Source organism: Protopterus annectens, chromosome 3.part1 (genome assembly GCF_019279795.1).
Source record: "Protopterus annectens isolate FY-2018-M chromosome 3.part1, PAN1.0, whole genome shotgun sequence".
Classification (NCBI taxonomy): Eukaryota; Metazoa; Chordata; order Ceratodontiformes; family Protopteridae; genus Protopterus; species Protopterus annectens.
Window position 1 is genome coordinate 1795910964 of NC_056732.1, and position 24464 is coordinate 1795935427.

General features: G+C 39.2%; 1 protein-coding gene across 1 annotated transcript in view; it reads right to left on the reverse strand.

Moving 5' to 3' along the window:
- Window positions 1–1606: 1606 nt before the first annotated feature.
- Window positions 1607–24464, reverse strand: part of LOC122797871 (nuclear GTPase SLIP-GC-like) — a 1420327-nt gene continuing 1397469 nt past the window's right edge. The window contains exon 12 of the mRNA XM_044066393.1: window positions 1607–1817. Coding sequence (XP_043922328.1) covers window positions 1607–1817 — 211 coding nt within the window. The remainder of the gene's footprint in view (window positions 1818–24464) is intronic.

Here is a 24464-nt window from a genome sequence, read left to right on the forward strand (position 1 = left end):
ATTTATTTTAGTTTTTATTTTACATTTATTTACCAAGAGTATCCGACTATTACAGTGGAGGCCCAGGGAGAAAAGCTCCAAATACGCACAAGTTTCAATACACAGATAGTTGTTGAGAAACAATAAGAAAAGAAAAAATAAATAAATAAAATGCCATAAGTAAAACATCAGTAAAGAATAATAACTAACAAATAGGGCTACAGTTAGACATTAAAGATCTTAAATTCAAGTTTTGAAAAAGTTTTATGTATTTTATACAATAATTTGTTTGCATATGTATTTGTAATATTTTGCTTTTACATTTATTTTGTGTTGACTTGCGCATCAAGTATAAATTAAATAAAAGAAAATGAAATGAAAATGAAACTAGACCACAGTTTACATTTTGTATTTTTTGAAGCTGCATGTACTACATCAAAGTAATGACTAAAGACTCAATGACATATTAATTATGTCTGTTTGCATATCTGCTACTGTAGAATGTGTGTTACATACAGCATTGTTATACTATGATGTGTATTATACAATGACACCCCATTAATATTCAAAAACGTGCACACTGATTGGCAGCGTGCACGTTGTAAATCTGAGTTATAGTAATGGAAAAAGGTCCGGTCGCCCGGACTTTTTCCATTACTGTAACTCTTTTTTTTTTTTACAGCAACGGAGAACGCAAGATCTCCGTTGCTTCACACTGTCTCGCTATGTTACACTCCTAACAAAGCAATGGAGATCTTGCTTTCGCCGTTGCTTTTTTCAAAACTCTCTCGCTATGTTAAATGGGTTTAACATAGCGAGACAGCTTTAAAAAAAAGTAACGGAGATCTCCGTTGCTTTTTTTAATACTGTCTCACTATGTTAAACCCTTTTACATAGCGAAACAGTTTGTAAAAAGCAACGGAGATCCTGCTTTCTCCATTGCTTTTGCCCACAGCTCTGATGTACTACGTGGGCATACACATGCGCAGTACATCAGAACTGCCGCAGAATACCAGACAGCTGTGGAAGGGCAGCAAGGAGGCATTATACAATGCCATTATTTAAGAAAAGTAATTATTTTTTTTCTTAAGTAATGTCATTGTATAATAGCAATAACCCACTTCTGGGTGTGGGTAATTCTGGATTTACTCATGGTTGGCTTTGTTTGGCCACTCAGGCTTCGCCCTCGTGACCAAACCACACCAACCGTGGGTAAATCCAGCATTACCCACACCCAGACGTGGGTTATTGCTATAATGACCCACTGCATGATTATTTGTCAAATATGAACTAATTGTTTTGCATGCCATATACTGTTTGGTAAATATGAACTGCTTTCTTTGTATGCCACATACTGTTTGGTAAATATGAAATGCGTACTTTGTATGACATATATTAATCTGATTCATGCTATAATATTTTATTCCTTATATTCCATATTTGCCTTTGTCCTGGGCCATGGCTGAAAAGGATATAAATAAATAAAATAAATAAATAAAATTAAATAAATAGATGGCATAGCTGGAAATGTTTTATGGTTCTATACTTCTCAAATGACTTTTCTATGACTAACCAGGACAAGGGATTTTGTAATACACTTATGATTAGGATACCTAACTACTGAGTTTCAATTTTTCTTCCTGTGTAACGTCTTAGTGTCATAAGAAGTATAACCTACCTCCAATTCTGCTGCTTTCATCTGTTGCCTCTGAATTTTCTCTACTGCTTCTGTGCTTTTTTTCATCCTGTATAGTCTGTTCATGACATCTATGAAGAAAATATTCAGTTTCTGTAAGACTTCGGTCTTGAACCTGTTCTGGTACCTAGGAAGATCATTACTGAGAAGAAATAATAAATAAATAAATAAAATTATTAAGTAGGGCACTAGTAACAACATATATAGTTTTAATGCAAAGTTGCGTACTAAAGGTTGTGAAAAATAAAATAGTCCAGCTTCTCAGATGACTATGCTTTTGATATAACTGTGTGTAAACTGCTTATTTTAAACAGCAGTGCAAAATGCACCAGAGAACATTCTATAGAACAACAGATTAAAGGACATGATTAAAAAAAAAACATACTATGACTGTGCCCCATTTGATGGAATTTTAACCAGCAATTCACAATTAGAACTACTGCTGCTGATTCGGAGCCAAGATAGCGGGCTGTTAGCTGCATTAGTGGGAAGCTCTGCAGCTTTTTATATACCTCACAAATGAGTATAATATAAGTTATCATATCTGTTTGCTCAGCATTATTGTTTCATTACTTTAAATATATTTAGTCTATGAATGAAGAAATGAGGGTCAGTGTTATTTGTGTTATAACTTCATTAATAACTGTTTAGAATAACAGAGATTACTAAATAGTAAATTATACTATATGTCTTTGCACAGTTCTTAAAGTGTTATCAATCATTTTTTTTCATTTTATTTCATATAAATTTAACAGAGTTCATTATTACGTCTTGAATGTTCATTTCTGGGGTGCGATGTTTGAATGGTTGTACTATACCTTTAAGTTTAGTTCATGGCATGCTTACTTTACTACTAATTCGTTTAGCATATATATTTTTTCAATTTTAGTTTTAAGTACTAATTAACACCTAAAAAGGATCTTTATTATTTATATGCATAAAATTAGTATAGTGCCACTTTAAATGTAATGGTTAATTCTTTCTATAATTCATATTTCCAGTAATGCTCAAGACAGCATCATCCTTTTTTGCAAAGAAAGGCATTTCCTTACTTGCAAAGCTTGCATTCCTGAGCTGTTTCTTATTAATATGACATTGCAATGTGCAATGTGTCTGTCTTTCATGCAATTATATAATGGCAGCATCCACATATACAGGCAATGTGTCAGAAAATTATAAATTAACAACTCATTACAAAATATTAAAGGAATGTATTGTCTTATGCAAAAGTAGCTACTCTTCCGTATGATTTATTGAGTATACAATCAGATGGGTACACGACAATTGCATGACAGACATATATGTTAAGTTTGAAAAGGTCAAAACCTAAATATTGATGTCATGTATGGGGAGAAAAGTGAAACCTGTAGTGTGCATCCGCAGAATATAATTAGCAGGGTGTGTGGGTTGGGGACAAGGGGTTTTGCCCCTTTAGTTGTTTTGTTTTGTTTTTGATTTGACATTCTCAGTTTTGGCCTTCTGACACTCAACATTTAGGATGTTTCATCAACTGACGTGAATCAGGTTACACAACTTACATTTGGAATCAGTTACACAAAATGAGTATCCTGTGTAAGTTATGATTTATTGTTAAATGTCCAGTTTAAAGTAATTCCTGATTTGCTGTCATTTGGACACTAAGTAGTACATAGTTTAAGTTTGGGATTCTGATTTTGAGTTGGTACTGTTTTACAAGAGAGCTTTAGTTAGTTTAGGTATTTCATACAAGTGGAACATAGTAATGGAATGATTTTAATTTCTTCTGAAGCAGTATACTTACTCATTTAAATTAAATGATTGTGCTTACACTATTGCAACATCTGCCTTTGCTTTGCAGGCTATGTTGCTACTTTGTTTTAAAACTTAGAAGCTACTTAAGTTAAGGTATTCACTAAATACGTGTACATGTTCCATGTGTAACATGGGATTCGCCTACTGCCTACGAATTTTATATTTACTGAAATCGAATGGATAACTATAAATTGGGCAACGTAAGGTAAATTAGAGAAGAATAAAGCAGATATGAACTTGAAAATACGTGAATATATGGATTTTTTAACTAATCACAATTTACTGTAATCCTGTGGAGGCTGATGCTGTTGTAGATTGAGAAGATCTATAATTAAGTGGTCTGTGCAATCACTAAAAAGTTTCTGCAAGAGACTTTGAGCAAAACGAGTCATTTAAATTTTAAGATGTAATTTCTTGCTTTATTTGCAAAATGTATTAATTGTGTCTAGAACTGTTAAGGCTTGTTTATGGTTGCTTACTACTATCAGGACAAATGCAGTTCTATCTTCTTTTCAATTATTAATAATTAACTTTTTAATTTTTAAACATTATATTGGAAGTTTCACTACCTTATTTTGACTGAATATTGCAGGAATTCATTTATTAGTTAAAGGCAAGCTCCTAAATATGAAATAGAAAATATAGATCTGTCATTGAGTTTATAAACCGGGGCAAAAAGAGATCATATAATTTGATAGTATACTATATGCTCTCTTATTTATTATAAATTAATCAAATGATTTACAGTGTTAACCATTAATATATTTTATAACTTTTATTATTGTAAGGAGAATATTTTCTCTATACTAATAACAGTACCATCTCATCTTTTTTCATCAGTGTGATATTAAGAGACAGATAATTATGAATGCTGGAAGATGGAAAGGGAAGAGGTAGGGGAGGAGAGGAAACTCTAATAATTATCAACTTAAAGATGTAAAATATATAAACAGTTTTTCTTTTACTTAAATAATCTAGTAATATACTGGAGGTGCTAAGTTAGTTAATGTTAAGACTGTGAACTTAAGAAACAGTTTAAGTAATAATATTTCTCACACTGCACACTTCCTTACAATTCACAGCACCCAGCTTATGCTTGTTGTTTAATAATAAAATGTGTTGAATTTAACATTAAATTATATTAATCAGTTTTAAGTTCCTAATAATGTTATTGTATGTCATATAAATTGTTTATGATTTAACTTTGCAAATGCTATGGAAATAACATTAATCAATATTGTCATTTCAACGTAGGCTACTATATATATATATATATATATATATATATATATATATATATATATAAATGGATCCCTTTCAGAATATTGAAGTCCCATATCAGTGAAACCCACATCATAGAGACAAAAATATCGAACCTTCACTTCCGCGAATGGTCACATCATCGAAGATGACACCCGGTAAAGGAACTACTTGGCCACAACAGAGGTATTTGCCCTTTTCCCCACTATAGTGCGATCTTGGAGTTGGCATAATTAGCTACGGGGGTGTGGGTGGTAAAGACCCCCACTTTGGTGGGTTTTAATTGCTTTGTATAGTGTATGTTCTGGTGGCCAAGTGGTTACTTTCCCGGTGAACATTTTTGCTGATGTTCACTAAGGTTCTATATTTTCATCTTGATGATGTGGGTTTCACTGATATGGGACTCTGAAATTCTGAAGGAGACCCATATATATATATATATATATATATATATATATATATATATATATATATATACATATATATATATATATATATATATATATATATATATATATATATATATATATATATATACACACACACACACACACACACACACACACATATATATATATATATATATATATATATATATATATATATATATATATATATACATATTATTGCATTTTTACACATATTCTTAATATAATAAATATGCTGTTTTTATATAAATGAAAGAATATTAAGAGCAAGTTAGTAAATGGTTAAATGTACAGATTATGTTTAATAGTGAATTCATATTTATATATTATATATATATATATATATATATATATATATATGTGTGTGTGTGTGTGTGTGTGTGAGTGTATGTAGATATAGTTACATATACACATATATATATATATATATATATATATATATATATATATATGGGATCCGGACACATGCTTGACTAGCATATGTCCGAATCACAACACATCAAACACACATACACGAAAGCGCTTAACATCGACAAGCGCTTCTGTGTATGTATGCCTATTCAGATCGGACTACAGTGCGGGTAAGGGAAAATTCCCTTTTCCCCACTGTAGTGCGATCTCGGAGTGAGAATAATAAAGTAGGGGGTTTGTGGGGGTGCAGGGGGGCAAAGCCCCCTGCAGAAACGTAGATTTTTTTTTTGAACTACACATACACGGAAGCGCTTTTCGATGTTAAGCGCTTTCATGTATGTGTGTTCGATATTTTGTGATTCGGACATATGCTAGTCGAGCATGTGTCCTAGACTCATGTATATAATATATATATATATATATATATATATATCTATGTATATATATATATATATATATATATATATATATATATATATATATATATAAACAAGGTTAAACATTTGGTTGATATTTGTTTAGTTGACAAAGGTTGTTCGACTAAGCAGAATCTTGATAGGTATGCAAGACCGACAATACCCTGGTAGGGGAATATACTCCTTCCCCAGGGATTGTGCAACCTTGAAGTTAGAATAAATATATAATTAGAAGAGGCTATGCAGGGGAGATTGCAAAATAACAGTACTTCCTTTTTTTTTGTTTCAGTTTTGCATATGCCAAGATTAATTTTCAGTGCATGCATAGTAGCAGGTCAACATGCATAAATGTCAATCAGTTAAAGCCTTCCAAGGCATCTGGTAGTGATATCTTTCCAGAAGAATTCAAGTCTAAATTTTAATAACCTTTGAGTGTCTTGTACTGTCTGGTAACCCCATTTTGCCTTTAAAGACAATGGAAGAAATAAATCAACATTCACCTGAGGTTTAGAATACCTAAAACATCTTTACACCACTTGCATTAGATGTCTCTTAGGGCTGGGGGGGTAGAGGCATATTCCATTTGCCAAAATTACACAGTACAATTTTAGAGTTGGACATTCTTATAGTCACCAGCCTCTTCTTCAATGGAAGTTGAAAGAGTATTCCATCTGGAAATATTTGTCACTATGCCTTCAATTTTTATCTGAAAATTTAACCTGATTATATATTTTTCAGGTGCTCCTGTGCATATCCCTAAATAGTCAAAAAAGTCTGTATGATACTGAAAATTGCACAGAATTTGAAGGGATGTTGAAAAGGAATATCATACAGTAACAGCAACCATATAAAGTGAACTCAAATCATAACCAAACAGGATGTGCCATAATATAAATGGTGGGTTATGTACGCCTCTGAATTGTCAAACAGATCAGCAGACCATTAGCAAACAGGCTTATTAAGTGATCTAGTTTTCTTATTGAAGACCTGTCAACACTGATCATTCCTCATCCATAAAATCAGTGGTTTGACAGCCCAGTGCAAACAGTGATGGGGAAAAGGGACTTCCTTTTTAATATCTTTACTTATCCTTATAATGGCAGCCGTCTTAGCTGATTTTAGTGACTGCAGTAGAACTAAAACATAGCTCTGAAAAAATGGCTATTAAATCCTGAAGAAAATGAAACTAAGAAAATATAGTCCCACCTCAGGTTGTCAGAAGCCTTTTCAGCATCTAAACCTAAATCACAAATGGAACACACTGCTTTTGTACATATTTTCCTCCAGAAGTGGATCTCTGTTGTGCAGCATGACTGGATGAACCTGAAATAATCTTTATATATCAGTACACGTTTTACTAACTGTAGACAGCTGACATACAATATGATTTATATCTTGCAGTCTGAGTTGACCAAAGATATGGATCCATAAGGGATAAGGGACAGGCAAGATTTATTGGGTTTCAGCAGCACTGCTGTGGAGAAATGCCTCCAGGATGCAGAGACCAAGGCCTTTCCTGGGTATACTTAAATATGCTATACATAGGTAGTTGTGGAGTCCACATATTTATAGATTTCTGTAGAGATTCTGTCTGGGCGAGAAGCATAATTTCTTTCTGGAGACTTGCTCACTGCCTTTATCTCCTCATTGTTAACTGAAAACATAGGCTTAACTGCATCATCTCTGCCAACTTCTGAAAAGGAATGCCAAGCAGAAATGTCTCTGTCTTGTAAGTTCTGTCCTCTCAGCTAAGGATAAACTTCTTGAAAACAGATCTGAGGAACTCATTAAGAATGCTATGTCAGCCACAGAAGGCTTTTCCAGTTGTATTCTGCTGGACTGCTCCAGGTGTGTGGCATTAACTATTCCTGGACAGTCTGAGGGTCAAATTCCTAACTCCTTTAAGCAACAAGGCAACATACTTCCACCAAAGCAACTCAGACTGCATCTTCAGTCTTCTATCCAAGGTTGATTGGATCATCCTCTTAGCTTTTTACATTTTTCCCAGTACCACAAACATCTGATTGGCGGCACCTTATGAACTCCTTCAGTTTTAATTCAAGTTGTAACACACCACCTCATTTTTAACATCCACTTAGTCAGATTATACAGTCTTTTAAGATCTCTCAAAATATGCAAAAAAGGTTTCTTTAATGATTCATATCTCTGATTTTTAAACAGAGACTGTGTATTACAAGTGCTTGATTGAGATGCTTATGAAATGACATGGCAAGTTTTCAAAGCTTGGTGATAGGTTTCAGAGAATGTTATCAACAATGGCAACAGACAGTGATCACAGAAAATTCTTGACATTATAGTAAAACCCTTAACTAAATCTTTCAAAGTAGATGATCAGTACATACTCTCTGCTCTAGAGTTTGTTCTGGCTACATGTCAGCATTATATAAAACTGTTGTCCACCTATGCACCTTGACCAAACTGGACACCAAACATGAAATACATTTAGAGATGGCACACAGGCGTGGTTGTTTGTGAATGACTAGCCAAATGTCTGGACCTGGATCATCTCTGAAATGGTAAGAAGAATTTCTTCTAAAATTCAGAGGCCAATATACTTGGATGATTAGCTGTATACTTTAAATAGTATACATTTTTTAGTTTTAAGGCCAACAAAATGGCTATATATTGAAAGCGTACATTTAACATAACTGTTTTTTCTGCACCAAAAGGGCACATATATGATTTAGATACATACTGACTTAGTCAGATACATATGCCATATAAATATGTGGAAATAATGGCTAAGAATGGTGATCAAATGGTTGTGAAGGCTTCTCTGTGTTAATGCAGGACCTTCTCTCACAAACATTTTCACATTTTCTAACAATAACCCTAGGAAGTGTGTCATGCCACTAAGTTATGGTCTATATATTTTTTTATTTTAGTTACACAGAAATGAAGATGCCACTATATTCAAACTGTGTCATTTCACAAGGGTGCATACATCTGGAGAGATGAGTGTATGTGTGTATGTGTGCATTTGTGTTTGTGTGTGCGTGCACAACTGAGTCTTCATACATAAAGTTTTGTCCTGTTCCATACACAAAGTTTCGTTCTGTTCCATACACAAAGTTTAGTTCTGTGTATATATATATATATATATATATATATATATATATATATATATATATATATATATGTGTGTGTGTGTACATATACACACACACACACACACACACACACACACACACACACACACACACACACACACACACACACACACACACACAGACTCGTACATTTTAGTTTTGCCAACTGCCTAAAGGACAACACTAAAAGGGTGAAGAAATACTAATCTTGACTAACAATATTGCCCAGAAGTGGAACAAAGCCTTTGGGGAAGCAGTGCCAGAAGCAGATGGCAAAACTGGAGCCATCTTGATAAAAAATGCCCTTGAAGGGATAAAATCACATATTGTGGGAAAGTTGTGGGAATGAGTGTGACCCAGTCTAAATGCTGGAACTGCTGGACAAAGTTGCAATGTCATGATTAACATGCTTTTTTTTAGTTTAGCATGTAAGGGTGGGGCAGTACATGTGGACTTGCAAACTGGGACCTGTTTTCAAAAAGACAAGAAAGACCCAGCCAAGCTAGAGTCTTCATTGTGTAATATCTTAAGCCTCCTGTAATACAGGCCCTTGGAATACATGCAAATGGCCCCTTAAGGACATACCAAAGTTTCAGGTACATACATGTCTTTTGACTTTTTAAATCTTTATGGTTACATTCAGGACAATAAACCCAACCCTCCACTAGCTGTAGACGTGCCATATTTCAGTCTTCTGACCTCATCTGTACAGTATGAATGGACTGTATATGAGAAATGACAAGCAGCTCATTGAAAATAAATTGTATAGGAAATCGTAAATTTACCCCTGGTCTGGTCTCCATGCCCCTTATGGACAGAGGCTGTCAAGAAGAAAAGTATTTTCCTAACTAACTCCCCCCACACAAATCTTTATTTACCTCTCTACTAATATTGTAGAGAATACAAGCTGATGGATTCCAAGTAGCATCAATCATTTCAGAATAAATCACAACCGTACTCAGTCTTGTCTATTCATTCATTGGTATTAATTTTTTTCTTTCTTAAGGTTAAAAATAAATTAACTGAAGAGTATGCAAGTTTTTTTTACACCTGAGAGGGAAGTTGACTTTGGACAAAAATGGATGATGCTGGTGCAGGAAGCAACACAGAATCTAACATGCATTTCCAACATGATTAAACCTCACTTTAGAATGGTTAAAGCTTGTGGGTGCAACTGTTCGTATATGGACTGGCAACTTCCCTTTTGGGAAAGTATATATAGTTCTGTGCATTTGCTGCGAGTTAAAAGGGGTTGCAGGGTTAAAAATGAAAATGTATATATATTTTTTTTTCTTTCTTGAGTGTTTTTATTAAACAAAAAGTATGAAAATGCGACATGGGTTTAAACACAGATGAGGAGCTGCAAATGCATATAAAATAAGCCTGCCCAGCATTAATGTGTGCTTCCAAGTTGCAAGCTGGAAACATATATTCAAAAAATTTACAAAAACAAAAAAGCAGGCAACGTGTCAGCTAAATCCACAAATACGAACCACCACTTAGAAGTATAAAATGATCGCAAGCTTTATTCCAAAAATAAAACTGTATTAAAATATTAGCGCTTTCGTTTAAATTAATATTAAACTTCTTCAGACCTCTGAAGAAGTTTAATATTCATTTAAACGAAAGCGCTAACATTTTAATACAGTTTTATTTTTGGAATAAAGCTTGCGATCATTTTATACTTCTAAGTGGTGGTTCGTATTTGTGGATTTAGCTGATACGTTGCCTGCTTTTTTTGTTTTTGTAAGTTTATCAATGCAGTTTGTGGTACATATTCAAAAAAATGTTAATATATGAAAGTAAATGGCCTCTGATCAGACTGACTGCCTTATCAGTTAGATTATGGAATATGAATGGCATTGTAGGTATGGTCAAGAAGCAAAGATTATTGAAATAAATTAAAAAGTGTAGGGTAAAAATAATAATGTTACATGAGACACACTTAGAAATGATAATGTGAATTTGGCAGTGAAAGGATTTCAGAACAGTTATTTAGTGGAGTATCAAGGACAAAAGAAAAGGGGGAGGTGTAATAGTAGTGATATCGACAGTTGATGTAATAATGTTAGGAAAGGAGAAGAAAGACAACAATGGTAGAGTTGTGGTAATAAATTGCTATTGGTAGGGAAAGAGTATTATATTGACATGTATTTATATTTCACCTAAAACTACTATTAGGGACCTTAAAAGAATCACGAGAGAGGTAATTAGCTCCTAGTGGGGAATTTTATTCATGGGTGGGGACTAGAACCTAATATGCAAAAGTGAAATTGTAGCAGGGCAGGAGGACATAAAAGAGAAATATAACAAAAAAGAGCAGATTTCTGAAGGAATGTATGAAAACATCTGAAATAGAAGGTACATATTTATTGGCAGGAATACATTATCCCCCCAAGGTACAATAATTTTATTAGACTGAACAGAAGTTATATTTTACAGGAGCATAGGTATTTAATTGAAAGCTTTGAAATACATTCAATAATTATCCTAAACCATGTACTAATAAAGTCTAAGATAAAGATGCAGGTAAAATGAGGCACTGTCATGTTTTTACTTACCTGTTAGAAACAGAAGAATTCAATGTGTAGTAGAAACAATTCAAGAGTTGTTAGGGAAGATACACATTTCTTCAGAAGGGATAAATGAGATGTGGGATAAAATTAAAATTAAAATTAAAAAATATAAAAGAACTGAGAGAGTGAGAGAGAGAGAGAGAGGGAGATGGGAAATAAGTAAGAGTATTTAGAGAGATTGTCAAAGGGTAGAGTACTGCAGTTGAAGGTGAATCTTTGCGAAAAAGAAGAGGCGCAATTGCTGAGTGCTACACAGAAAATAAGGGAGTGTTTGGATAATATGCATGCATTTATAAAGGTTGTTGTTAAGCACGTATTTTTGATAATGACTGCAGAGCACAAAAACTATCAGCAGAATGACTTAGACAACAGTAAATAAAAAGAGGTGTTGCCAAACATAGGAAGTCTATGACTTTGCTAGTGGCTCTAGGTATAAAGCAAATATCAAAGCATAACTAGACACCTTAAGAGGTATTAGAGATATTTCAGAAATTCTATGAAATTCTGTATAAAGCAGAGGAATGAGAAATCCAAGTAAAGGTACAAATGGAAACATTTATGGAAGTCTTAACTATATCAATGTTAGAGGAGAATAAGATTCAGGAAGTAATAGCTAAAAGGGGGTTGAGATAAAAATAGTGATGTATAATCAAGTCAAAAACAAAAACAAAACAAATCGATAAATGAATGAAAGGCAAAGGGTATTCACCAGACCAATTTATTGTAAGCGGTTTCGAACGTACAAATATGCAAACTTCTTCAGACAAGCATAAGAAAAAGACTGCAAGGTTTAAAGAAACCACCAAAGATGACATCATCATTCAGTCAGATACAATTAAAGGCACAAACCTTCCCTAAAAACATATATAAAATATATATAAAGTAGCAACCCATTATATAACAATAAAAATATATGCAAAAAATAAAAACATATATCTAGTATAAAAATTACATTTTATGTTCCAGTCTACATGCATATGAACGCTTATTAGCGTCTTTCTAAAGACTTCAGTTTAAGCAAACACTTCAGAGAAGTGAATTCATTCAATCCTAGAAACATATAGGTATTTGGTGGCATATTTTTATGTTCAAAAGCACTTACAATAAATTGATCTGGTGAATACCCTTTGCCTTTCATTCATTGATGTATAATCAAGTAAGATACAGCACCAAAAGACACTGAAAAAAACACAGAATGTGATGTATAATCAGTCATCAGGGAAGCCTGTAGAATTCCGGAAGTCAGGAGGAAAAAAGTGATAAAGATCTGAAGTTTTTTTTAAACACTTTAAAAAGGAGGGATAATAGCATCTTGGAAGAAAGTCTGTACTACTCAAAGCGGGAAAAATAGAAGTTATGTTCTTACCATAACGTTCCATGTTAGTTGTCTTCTTCTCGCCTTCTTCTTGCTGGATGGGTTCGGAGCCGACCTCGGCTCCGACTCGGCCACTCTAAAGCTCGAGAGTTGGTTCCACCGGCTCGAGGCTCCCCTTATATCCCACAATGCTAGGCGAGAGTTACCTCAGATCTCGTTTGTAAGCTAACCCCAGCTTATAACAGAAACAGTATAACTGTAAAAAACAGAATCCACCTCTAACAACAGGAAGAAGAAGGGTGACCTACATCCTGAAACAAGAAATATGCATAATAGCATATAGCTAAGAAAGAGGTGGTAGAAAGAGAGGTCACGATCACAACTCCTCTAGGTCTGTCCAGGCCAGGGGAAGGAGGGTGGGGCGAAGAAGAAGGCGAAGAAGACAACTAACATGGAGCGTTATGGTAAGAACATAACTTCTATATGTTAAGTTGTCTATCTCGCCTTCATTCTTGCTGGATGGGACCGCGTCCCTAGCACCTTGTCCCGGGTGGCCTAACGGAACAGACTCCTGAGAACAGTGGAACCAAAATTAGCTCTATGCCTAGAAGCTAAATCCAACTTATAATGGGAAATAAAAGTGTGAGGAGTAGCCCAAGTAGCCGCTGCACAAATGGTGTCAATAGGCAGTCTGTCTTGGAAGGCTAGAGAAGTAGCCAAAGCTCTGGTGGAATGGGCTTTAGGTTTATTAGGCAGTTTTTGGTGTCTAATCTCATAAACAAGGGTAATCAGAGATGTTAGCCATCTGTATAAAGATACCTTTGAAACTGGAAGTCCCTTTCTGCTTTCCGCATAGGAGACAAACAGCTGATCAGATTTTCTGAATTGTTTCGTCCTGTCCAAGTAGTACCTTAATTGACGATGAACATCCAGACGGTGTAATTTTTGTTCAGACCTATTTGAATACTCCGGGAAAAAGACAGGGAGGTCAATGCATTGGTTTAGATTTGATGTTGAAACCACCTTAGGCAAAAAGGACGGGTTAGTTCGTAAGGAAACTCTGTCCTTATGGAACACAAGGTAAGGAGAACGACAACTGAGTGCTTGAAGTTCTGAAATTCTTCTAGCTGATGTGATAGCCACCAGAAAGAGAGTTTTCCATGATAATAACTTTAAGGAACATGAAGCTGCAGTATTGAAAGGGGAATGAATCAAAGCAGCAAAAACTAAATTTAGGTCTCAAGGAGATTGAGGATTTCTTACAGGAGGTCTGAGAAGAAAAACTCCTTTCAAAAGGCTTTGCAGAGTTTGTGGGACATTAGGGCGGATTCAGAAATACCCACATGGAAATTAGAAATAGCTGCCAATTGAACCTTAAGAGTAGATGGAGATGAACCTGCATGGAAGAGTTCAGCAAGAAAATCAAGGACTAGTTGGATGGAAGCGGTGAAAGGATCTATGTCCTTTCCTTGTGCCCAATATGAAAAGCGTTTCCACTTACTCAAATAAATCTTTCGAGTGGAAGATTTATGGGAAGCTATCAAAATATCTCTAACAGAGTGAGATAATTGAGGAAGCCTGGCTACGGTTGGAAGTGGAGGAACCAAGCAGTGAGGTTCAGAGAGGGAGGGAGCGATGAAACTGACCCGACTGATGGATCAAAAGATCTGGAACTAGGTCCAGATTCCACGGTCGCTCAAAAGAAATCGATGCAGAAAGGGGAACCACACTTGTCGAGGCCAGTAAGGAGCAATGAGGATCAATGAGGCCTTCTGAGCGATAGCTTTCTGTATTACTTGAGAGATCAGTGGGAAAGGAGGAAATGCATACAGAAGTCCCGGGGCCAAACTTGGACTAGCAGCGTCCCTGCTGGGTTGGCCTGGTAAAGGGAATAGAGTGAAGTATTCTCTGCACTTGCTGTTTTGGGGAGTAGCAAAAGATCGCAGCAAGGCTGACCCCACTTGAGAAAAATCTCTCTCACTACAGAGTCTTTCAGAGACCACTCGTGAGGCATGAGAATAGCTCTGCTCAACTTGTCCGCAATGTGATTGGACGTTGCCGGGATGTGCGTTGCTATCAGAAAGCGCTGAGAAGAAATCGCCCATTGCCACAGTCTGAGTGCTTCTCGTCACAGGGGTATGATCAGGTTCCGCCTTGTTTGTTGATGTACCACACTACAGACATATTGTCTGTCTGGATTGCAATCGTTCCCAAGGGAAGAGAGTGTTGAAGGGCTTGCAACGCTAAAAGCACTGCTCTCATCTCCAGAACATTTATGTGCAAGTGGCATTCGTTTGGTTGCCATGTGCCCTGGACTGTCCTGCCTGATAATGCCCCCCCACCCGATCAGGGAGGCATCCGTTGTCAGAGTAGCAACCGGAGGAGGTGGAACAAATGGTCTCCCCAACAGGAGCTGGGGGGGAAGACATCCACCACATGAGATGCTTTTTGCACGCTTGCGTGATCATAATGGTGTGAGACATTGGAAGTTCCTGGTATGACCATTGAGAAAAGAGCATCCACTGAAGGATCCGCATGTGGTATCTGGCCAATGGAAGGAGGGGTATGGCCGCTGCCATGATTCCCAACACCTTTAGAACTAACCTGGCTTTGGCTCTGTTGTTGTTGAGAAGTAGTGATACCAATTTTTGAATGTCTGATATCCTTTGGTTCGTTAGTGTTGCAGACATGTTTACAGTATCTAAATTTGCGCCTATGTAGGTAATAGTACGACAAGGCGACAAAACAGACTTTTCGCAGTTTATTGAGATACCCAGTTTTTGACAGGCGAAAAGTGTAATCTCTGGCCATCAGAAGGAGATGCTTGGTGGGAGCTGTGAGGAGCCAGTCATCCAAATATGGAAACACCTGGAATCCTTGTCATCTCAGGTGAGAAGCTACCACTGCCATGCATTTGGTAAACACCGGGGGCAGTGGTGAGACCAAAGGGCAGGGCCCTGAATTGAAAATGACTGGTTCCCAGCCTGAAGCGGAGGAATCTTCTGGGCGTCTGTTCATTTTATGTGATAGTACAGCGTCCTGAAGGGCTATAGAGCACACCCAGTTTCCTTTTCCCAATAGGGGAAGAATGGATTGCAGCGTGACCATCCGAAATCTTGTTTTCTTGACCGATCTGTTCAAGATACTGAGATCCAAAATTGGTCTCCAGTCCCCTGTTTTCTTTGGAACTAAAAGAACCTTGAGTAGATTCCGGATCCTAGTTGGTCTGCTGGCACTGGCTGAATAGCTCTTTTGCAAGCAGTTTTGAAATTTCCAAAGCTGCTATATCCCTTTGAGCGGTGGAACATCTGGAAGGGATTTTTTGACTGATTTGGAAAAGCGAAGAAAGGGAATAGAATAACCTTCGAAATGATGGACTGTACCCATTTGTCTTGTGTCAAGGATAGCCAGGCTTCTGGGTACAGTGACAATCTTCCCCGACTGCCTCCGAAGATGGGCAGTCGGGCAACACCTCAGGGATGCTGAAAGGGCTTATCGGAGGGCGTTTCTCGATTGCCCTGGTTCTGCGGACCGCCTCTCCCTCTAGGGCGCCGTCTACCATTGTCGTTCCCCCTCTGCCTCTGGCGGGAACCGACTCTGTGCGTCAGGCGAAGTCCCTTGAGATTGTTTACGGAACCACATCTTTCCCCCCTTTTGGCCTTTGGGGTAAGGCCTAGAAGGAGTAGAAAACGGACTCCGGCGGAAGAAGGGGTCTTGCCATCGGTCTCGCACCTAGTCAGGGTTTCTTTCACTTGTGGACCAAAGAGATGATCCATCAAAAGGGAGTTCGTGAAAGACGTCTTGAAAGGTTCCGCAAAATTGCATAGCCGCATCCAGGCGTGCCTACGTAAGGCTACCCTGTTCCTGCGGCTCTGCTCGCTCCATCGCCGCATAAGAGAGGAGGCACATGGAGGAGTTGGAAATAGAATTAAGGATAGCCAGCTGCATGTTCATTTTCTCTTGAAACCCGCAGCTGTAGGGTCCTTCAGCATTTCACTCGCTTCTTTGATCAAGGCGCTTTGTAGACGAGTGAAATGGCACAGGTAATTCAGCGACGCATAGTAAATGTCGCTGAGGAGAACATCCGCTTCCGTACCTATCCATGGACCTAGATTCCTTGTTAGGTGGATGGACAGGCACTGAAGGATCAGCCAGTTCCTTCTTTGTGGCGCAGCTACCACCATAGCATCCACAGAGACTCCTTTTGATAAAAATTCCTTGTCTGATGGAGCTGTGATGAATTTGGAGGGTCTCCTGGGAGTGGGGTCCACTGAATCAGGAGCCGTCCATGCCTTTTAGCAACCACCTGCATGAGGGGGTCAAGGGGGACACCCAGGAGGTGGAAGGGCGAGAGCCAAACGCCTCAAGATACACAGATTCGTCCTCCGAAGGGTTGAGGGCTGGCCAATTTCCCTCTGTTTAAGGATCTCCAGAATGTCTGCAAATGAGACATCTTCAGAAGGGGAACGGGGAACCCTCAGAACCATCCAGATCTGTGTCGGCGTGATAGACTCAGGTGAGTCAATGTGCTTCCTCTTGCACTTCCTCTTCCGAGGGGCTCTTCTGCCAAATCAGGAGAGGCCTCGGAAGAGGATGAAATCCCAAAGGGAGCTCCTGAGGAGTTGGCTCTCTGCGGTCCGGGATGAGGGAGTGAGTCGACTTACCCTGAGGCAGCATAGAGGGAGGGGCTGACGGAGCCGACTGTGGAGTAGAGCCAGGCTCTAACACACTCCGCATGACCTCGAAGCACCCCTGTCAGGCAGAGCCAGAGGTCCCAGCTCGAGAGCTAAGGACCCCCTCGGCACCGACAGTGATGGCTCGAGGCCGATGTCGGAGCCGAACTCACCAGCGCCGAAGCACCGAGAGGAGAGGGGGTCGGACAAGGGTCCGATGCCACTCACCCCTCGAGCCGACGGGGGAAGTCCGGCGCCGGGATCCCTCCATGGAGAAAAACGGAGCCGACGAGGGGGCCGAAGACAATTGTCTCGGCTCCGAGGTGACCACAGTCTCGGTTCCGACACGACCCGGCTCCGAACTCAAGAGAGTCGAAGGAGGAAAGAGTTGATGGACGGGGCAGGCACCGACTGATGAGTCGGGCTCTGAAGCATCTGGGCTAGTGCCTCGGACTTGAGTAGTCGACTCACCACCCTCTGAAGGTCATGATCGGACAGCCTCGATGACCTAGAGGAATGAGACCTTTGGCTCCGTTCAGACAGCAGGGGAGATCCTGGAGCCGAATGAACGGAGCCAAGAGAAGGTGACCTAGACCTCTTTCTGGTTGTCGGCTCCGAAGATCTTGTCGGAGCCGACACGGGTACCTCGATAACCTCGGCTCCGGCCGGAGCTGAGGAAGCCACAGAAACTGTGGACTGAGTCTTATCGGCTCCAGCCGGAGCCGATAAAGGCAAAGGTTGAACAACCTGAGGTCTCGGCTCAGAAGCCGGAGCCGAAGACCTCGATGCCTTGGAGGGCTTCCCTGTTGAGACAGACAGGGAATCCTCAGGCTTCAACCAGCCTCTCAGAATAAGCTTGTTTTTTCTTTCCTGCAGGACCCTGGGGCTGAAGCCATGGCAAACAGCACAGGAGTCCTGCAGGTGCAAAGGCCCCAGACAATAGACACAAGAAGTGTGAGCGTCTGTCAGAGACATTTTCTGACAGCACGCATCACACTTCTTGAATCCGGAGACCTTTGCTTCTTTTGACATAGCCTAACTGGTGAACACAAACACACACTCAAACACACCAGTTATACCCTGTCAGAATAACAACTTTAGTAAAAATACTAAAAATAAAGTACAATAAACAGTAGTAAACTACACAAACACTCCCTAGGGAAGGGAAGGCCTAAGGCCCAAGGGAAGAACTAAAAGTTCTTTTAAACAAAAAACGGGAAAAATTAGGTCGGGGATAAAGTTCAATGAACTACACTAATTTGAGAATAATTAAACTAAAAAAAAGGGGTAAAAAGAGTAACTTTTAATAGAAAAAGCTTAAACTCACCAGGAACCGGTAGAACAACCAACCTCGAAGCTGTAGCGGCAAACGAGATCTGGGGTAACTCTCGCCTAGCATTGTGGGATATAAGGGGAGCCTCGAGCCGGTGGAACCAACTCTCGAGCTTTAGAGTGGCAGTCGAGCCGAGGTCGGCTCCGAACCCATCCAGCAAGAATGAAGGCGAGATAGACAACTTAACATGACCCTTTAATATAACTTTATACAGGCCATTTTCAACTTTGTACCATAATTATAAAGTATTAATAACTATACTAGTGAAAACAATGGCAAAGATGTTGCCAGAACTGATAAATATGTATCAATGTGTTTTTGGAGGGCAGACAAATATTTCACAACATTAATAGAACAATGATGATACAAACAGAAGCAGAGTACAAGAAGATGCTACTGCTGCTGCAAAGATGGCATTCATTAGAGTTAGCTGGGATTAAGTATGGCAATGGCAATGGCAGCATTTGCATTTTCTGATAGAATAATGGGGTTAATTAGCAGGATATATGAAGGGTCAGAGGGAAGAAATAATAAAGTGAGGGTTCCTCTCTGACAGGCTAAGCTATCTTTGAATAGAAGAACCAGACAGAGGTGTCCTCTTACCCCTTTGATATTTGCTTTATACCTAGAGCCACTAGCAAAGAAAATAAAGGAATCAGAAATTCAGGGGCATAACTGATAGGGTACTCAAGGAAAAAAATATGTACAGATGATATTACCGTGTACTTCATAAATGCATAAATGATATTTCAGTGTTGTGAGACATTTTGAGAAAGTTTCATTTTTTTCAGGATATAAAATACATGAAGACAAAACAAAAGCTATGGTGGTAAATTATGTACCCAAATGTGAAATGCTTTAGTAATACACATATTTATTGGAACATGATAAAATGAAGAATTTAGATATATGGATTAAAGGAGATTATGTTATGACACCAGGGAAATACTACCAGTCCAGCTATCTGGAATTTTATAAATAATTGTATGTCACTTGAAAATATTAATATGATTCGTATAGAGATGTGACACTGCCAGCCCAGCTATCTGGAATTTTGTAAATAATATGTAATTTGTGAATATTAATATGATCCATAGGCTTGTCTTACAAATGTAAGAGAACTGTATGTTATGTACTGAACTTCAAAAATGTAACCACAGTGTACCCTACTGGGAAAGAACAGAAATGGATATAAGCTATATGCCTGTGAAAATGTATGTTTTAATGGTAGAAGTTGGAACATACAGAGTTAACTTACAAAACTTTAAGAAAATAAGTTGACATTAAGTGCTTTATGATGTGCTATAAAAAGTTAGTTTCAGTACAGCAAGCAGACACAATGCCTTGAGCTAGGGATTTTCCTATTGTCTTGAAACAGAATTAATTACTAGGTTTCAAATGTAAAGAATTTTTTATTGTTCTGTTACTTCCTAGCAGCTGCACATCTGAGAGATAGTTTTTTTTTGACACAGAGATGTTGGGTTCTGTTAGCCAGGGAACTGAAGACAGGTGACAAAGAGTGATGTCATCCAGCTGACCCAGTATTAATTTGGGATTTCTCTCAAAGACTGTGCATTTTGTATCTTGTCTTATATCTAGAAACATCTATTCAGCACTTCTCATCTGCATTTGCCTTGCTCTGTAAGTAACTCTAGGATACAGTGATATATTTTAGAGATAGATAAGAATATAGTAAAGATTAGTTTAGATGTCTGCATTTATTTGAGACTGTCCTGCAATGTTGTTTTGAAATATTTCCTGTAATACTGAACTCTGTAGTTACTGTATTGTTTGAGTATTGTCTTCTTCTTTTATTATTATTATTACATATATTTAAACCATTTACTTCTGCCTGATTTGTTTAGAGATATTTAAGTTCTTATAGTATTTGCATATGTATTTGGTGATACTGAATAGGCCACTCCAATAGCCTTGAAAGTCTTGGACACACTTACCATTTGGATAATAGTAACATTACACAGTAGGATTGGTCACCCTTTGGGAAGGGCCTTAAGGTAGCTGATAAGGGGTTCTGGTGGCAATGATAACTACCTTATGGTTTGAGCAGAAGGGGGCATAGCTAGTGAACCTGCGCCAGCCTTTCCCAAGTGTGTGTTTGTGTATAAATCAAATCTCAAGGTGTGTGTGTGTGTGTGTGTGTGTGTGTGTGTGTGTGTGTGTGTGTGTGTGTGTGTGTGTGTGTGTGTGTGAGTTACTTGGGCAGGGACACAAAGCACTGGTTGGACCGAGTGAGTGTTGGGAGGACTTGGCTTGGAACCCTGGCTAAGGACTCAACTCTATAGCTGTGCCAGTGGGGAGTCTTATTGGGGATCTGGAGAAAGGGGGAGAAACTAGCCCCAGACTGACTGTGATCTGTGTGCTCTTAAGGGAAATTGTACTTTACTCTGTGTGTACTTGTCATCCTCCCAATTTATACTTCCCTCACTAGTGCTAGTGGTGAGGATTGAGGGTCCTTGATTATTGGGCCAGTGCAGGGGTGCACATATTAATTGTTCAGCAGTGGTGTGATACCCACATCACATATTAATTAATTGGGTGATAGTGGTGGGATATCCACATCATATATTAATTGGCTTGTAGTGATGTAGATATTGAATTCCTATAGCCTGTGTACAGTGGTCACTGAAGGTGTTTGTACTCTCTACCAGCCATGCAGTGAACATTCAGAGTTCATATCACAATTTTTTATTTTGTTTGTTAGCTTAGGTAGGCAGCGAGAACAGGCAAACATGTCAGCAAAGGAGTATGGCAAGCTGACAAGGAGCCAGTTGGCTGAGATGTGCCAGGCTAAAGGAGTGGTGCATGCCAACCTGACTAAAGCAGACATGACTGCGGCTTTAGTCCCAGCTGCATCACAGAACAGCAACCAGGAGGACAATCAGACTGGCCATGGAGATGTACAACTTTCAGAAAATGGACAGCTCAACCTTTCCACAGAGGACTTAAAATCCATCTGGAGTTAAAGAGACTTGAGCTGGAGGTCAAGTGTTTGGAAATACAAGCATCAGAGAAACTGAGAAGGCATCTGGAGGCTGGGGGAAATGAGAAACTGTGACATCTGCAGGCTGTGGAGAATGACAGGCAGAAGCAACATGAAAAGGAGGTGCTGACTCTTTGCCAGAGTCATGGAGATAATGGGAAAGGGAGTAGCCGAACACCAAAAGCAACAAAGGTCAGTAAATTTCTTCCACAATTTACATAGGGGGATAATTTTGATAGTTTCATTCATATGTTTGAAATGGTATGTAAATAGTATAATGTTGACCAAGGGCTCTGGGTATGGCTCCTGACCCTCTTACTCCATGGTAAAGCTGTAACTGTTATCTCCAAATTGTCTGATACTGATTGTTTAAATTATAATGTTGTAAATAACTGTTTACTAGAATGTTTTAAGGTAACATCTGAAGCTTACAGGAAAAAGTTTCGTGAGCATAGACGCAAGGCAGATGAAAGTCTGTGTCAGTGTTTTTGAACTAAGCACTTATTTTCATAGGTGAGTGAGTGGATCTCAGGTCACCACTTTTGAAGGACTGGCAGACCTTTTGGTGAGGGAACAAGTCCTTAGCATTTTGCCTGAGGACATGAGAATCTGGTTAGCTGGTAGACAATGCAATACTGTAGATGAGTTGGGGAAGAAAGGAGATCTATACCTAGCAAGAAGGGTATCACTGCACAGGAAAGGGACACCCAGTGCAGCTCATAGGTCTAAGGAAACCCATGGTGGGCAGCCCAGACTGCCCCAACAGAGTCTATCAGTAGCAGGGGAAGCCACTAGTCCAGGTTCACATCCAGGACCAAAGGTTAAATGTTTTAAATGCAGCCAGTAGGTCCATGTAGCATATAGATGTCCATGGAGGCAAGGTGAGGGTCCAGTAAGTGGGAATGACAAAATGCCAACAGTAAGTTGTCTCAAGACAGCTGGGGTGCCTTCTGTGTGGAGTCTACTGTGTCGCGTGGGTTTCCTTCGGGTGCTCCGGTTTCCTCCCACATCCCAGGATGGCCTAATGGTTAAGGTGTGTGCCTTACAAACACAAGGTGCAGGGTTTGAGTCTCACAAGGGATAACTGGCTAAGCTTAAAATGGCTCGCAAGGGCAGTTTGCTTAGTACTAACCTATGAACATGTGTAGGTGGATTGGACACTCTAAATTGGCCCTAGGTGTGAGTGTGTGCATGTGTGTGCCTTCTGTGGAAGGTTGGGCGCCGGGCTGGCAACTCAACACTGTAAAACTTCACTGCCAATCATGAGCAGACAGGTGATCTGCTGTGGTGACCCCTAACCGGGAAAAGCCGAAGGAAGAAGAAGAAGAAGGTTGTCTCAAGACAACAAGGGTACCAAACTACCATCCTGCAGATGTCCTGATAATGCAGTACCATGTGTGCATGCACTTACACCCAGTCATACTTGGAGACAAGCATGTGGGTCTGTTAGCCTGGGGAATACCAGTAAGACACTTGCAGCCAGGACTGGTGAGGTGGCTACTTCAGGGAGGGAGCTACTCTGTAGCAGTGAGACTGAGGGTGAGTCACAGCTGCTTGTGGGTACTGATGTTTCCTTGGACAGAGTGACTGCAATGGCAGAGGGGAGTAGTAGTAACCAGGCTGACAATGAGGCACTGCCGTCAGAGGATACCAGACTTCCTGTGGAAGGGGAGCTGGGAAGGGTTGCTAAGAAAGAGTTGAGACAGGCTCAGCTCACAAGACCCTACATTACAAGGCCGGAGGGAGGTAACTAGTGAAGCACCTGATTCTCAAGGGAAGGGGGGATCTGTATACTAGGACAAAGAGTTACTGTATAGAGAGTGGACCCCTGAGGAAGGGATAGAGAGTGAGAGAATGCAGCAGTTGGTAGTGCCCAGACCATACCATCTGGCACTTCTAGCCATATCCCTGATATTCCCTTTGCAGGTCCTATGGGCATAAAATATATGAGATGTATTAAGCAGAACTTTTATTGGCCTGGGATTTCCAGAGATGTAACAGGGTACTGCAAGACCTGTGAGCAGTGCCAAATGGTAGGCAAGGCAGGAGACAAGGTGAAAGCTCCTTTGATGCCTTTGGTTTGATTAAAAAGCCATTTCAGAGGGTAGCTATGGATATTGTGTGGCCTCTGAGCACCCCAAGTTCCACTGGCAAAAAGTATATTCTGGTAGTAGGTTATGCTCGCAGATACCCTGAGGCAGTGGCTCTGTCCTCCACTGAGGCAGAAAAGGTAGCAAATGCTTTGTTAAAGATTTTCAGCAGGGTAGGTTTCCCAAAAGAAATACTGACTGACAGAAGTGCCAATTTCATGTCAGACCTGCTGGCTTGTCTGCGGATGTATTGTGGGGTGAAGCAAATAAAGACCACCCCCTATCATCCCCAGATTAATGGCCTTGTTGAAAGTTTAAACTCTACACTCAAGATGATGCTACAGGCATTTGCAGACCAGCTTAAGAGGGAGTGGGACAAATATTT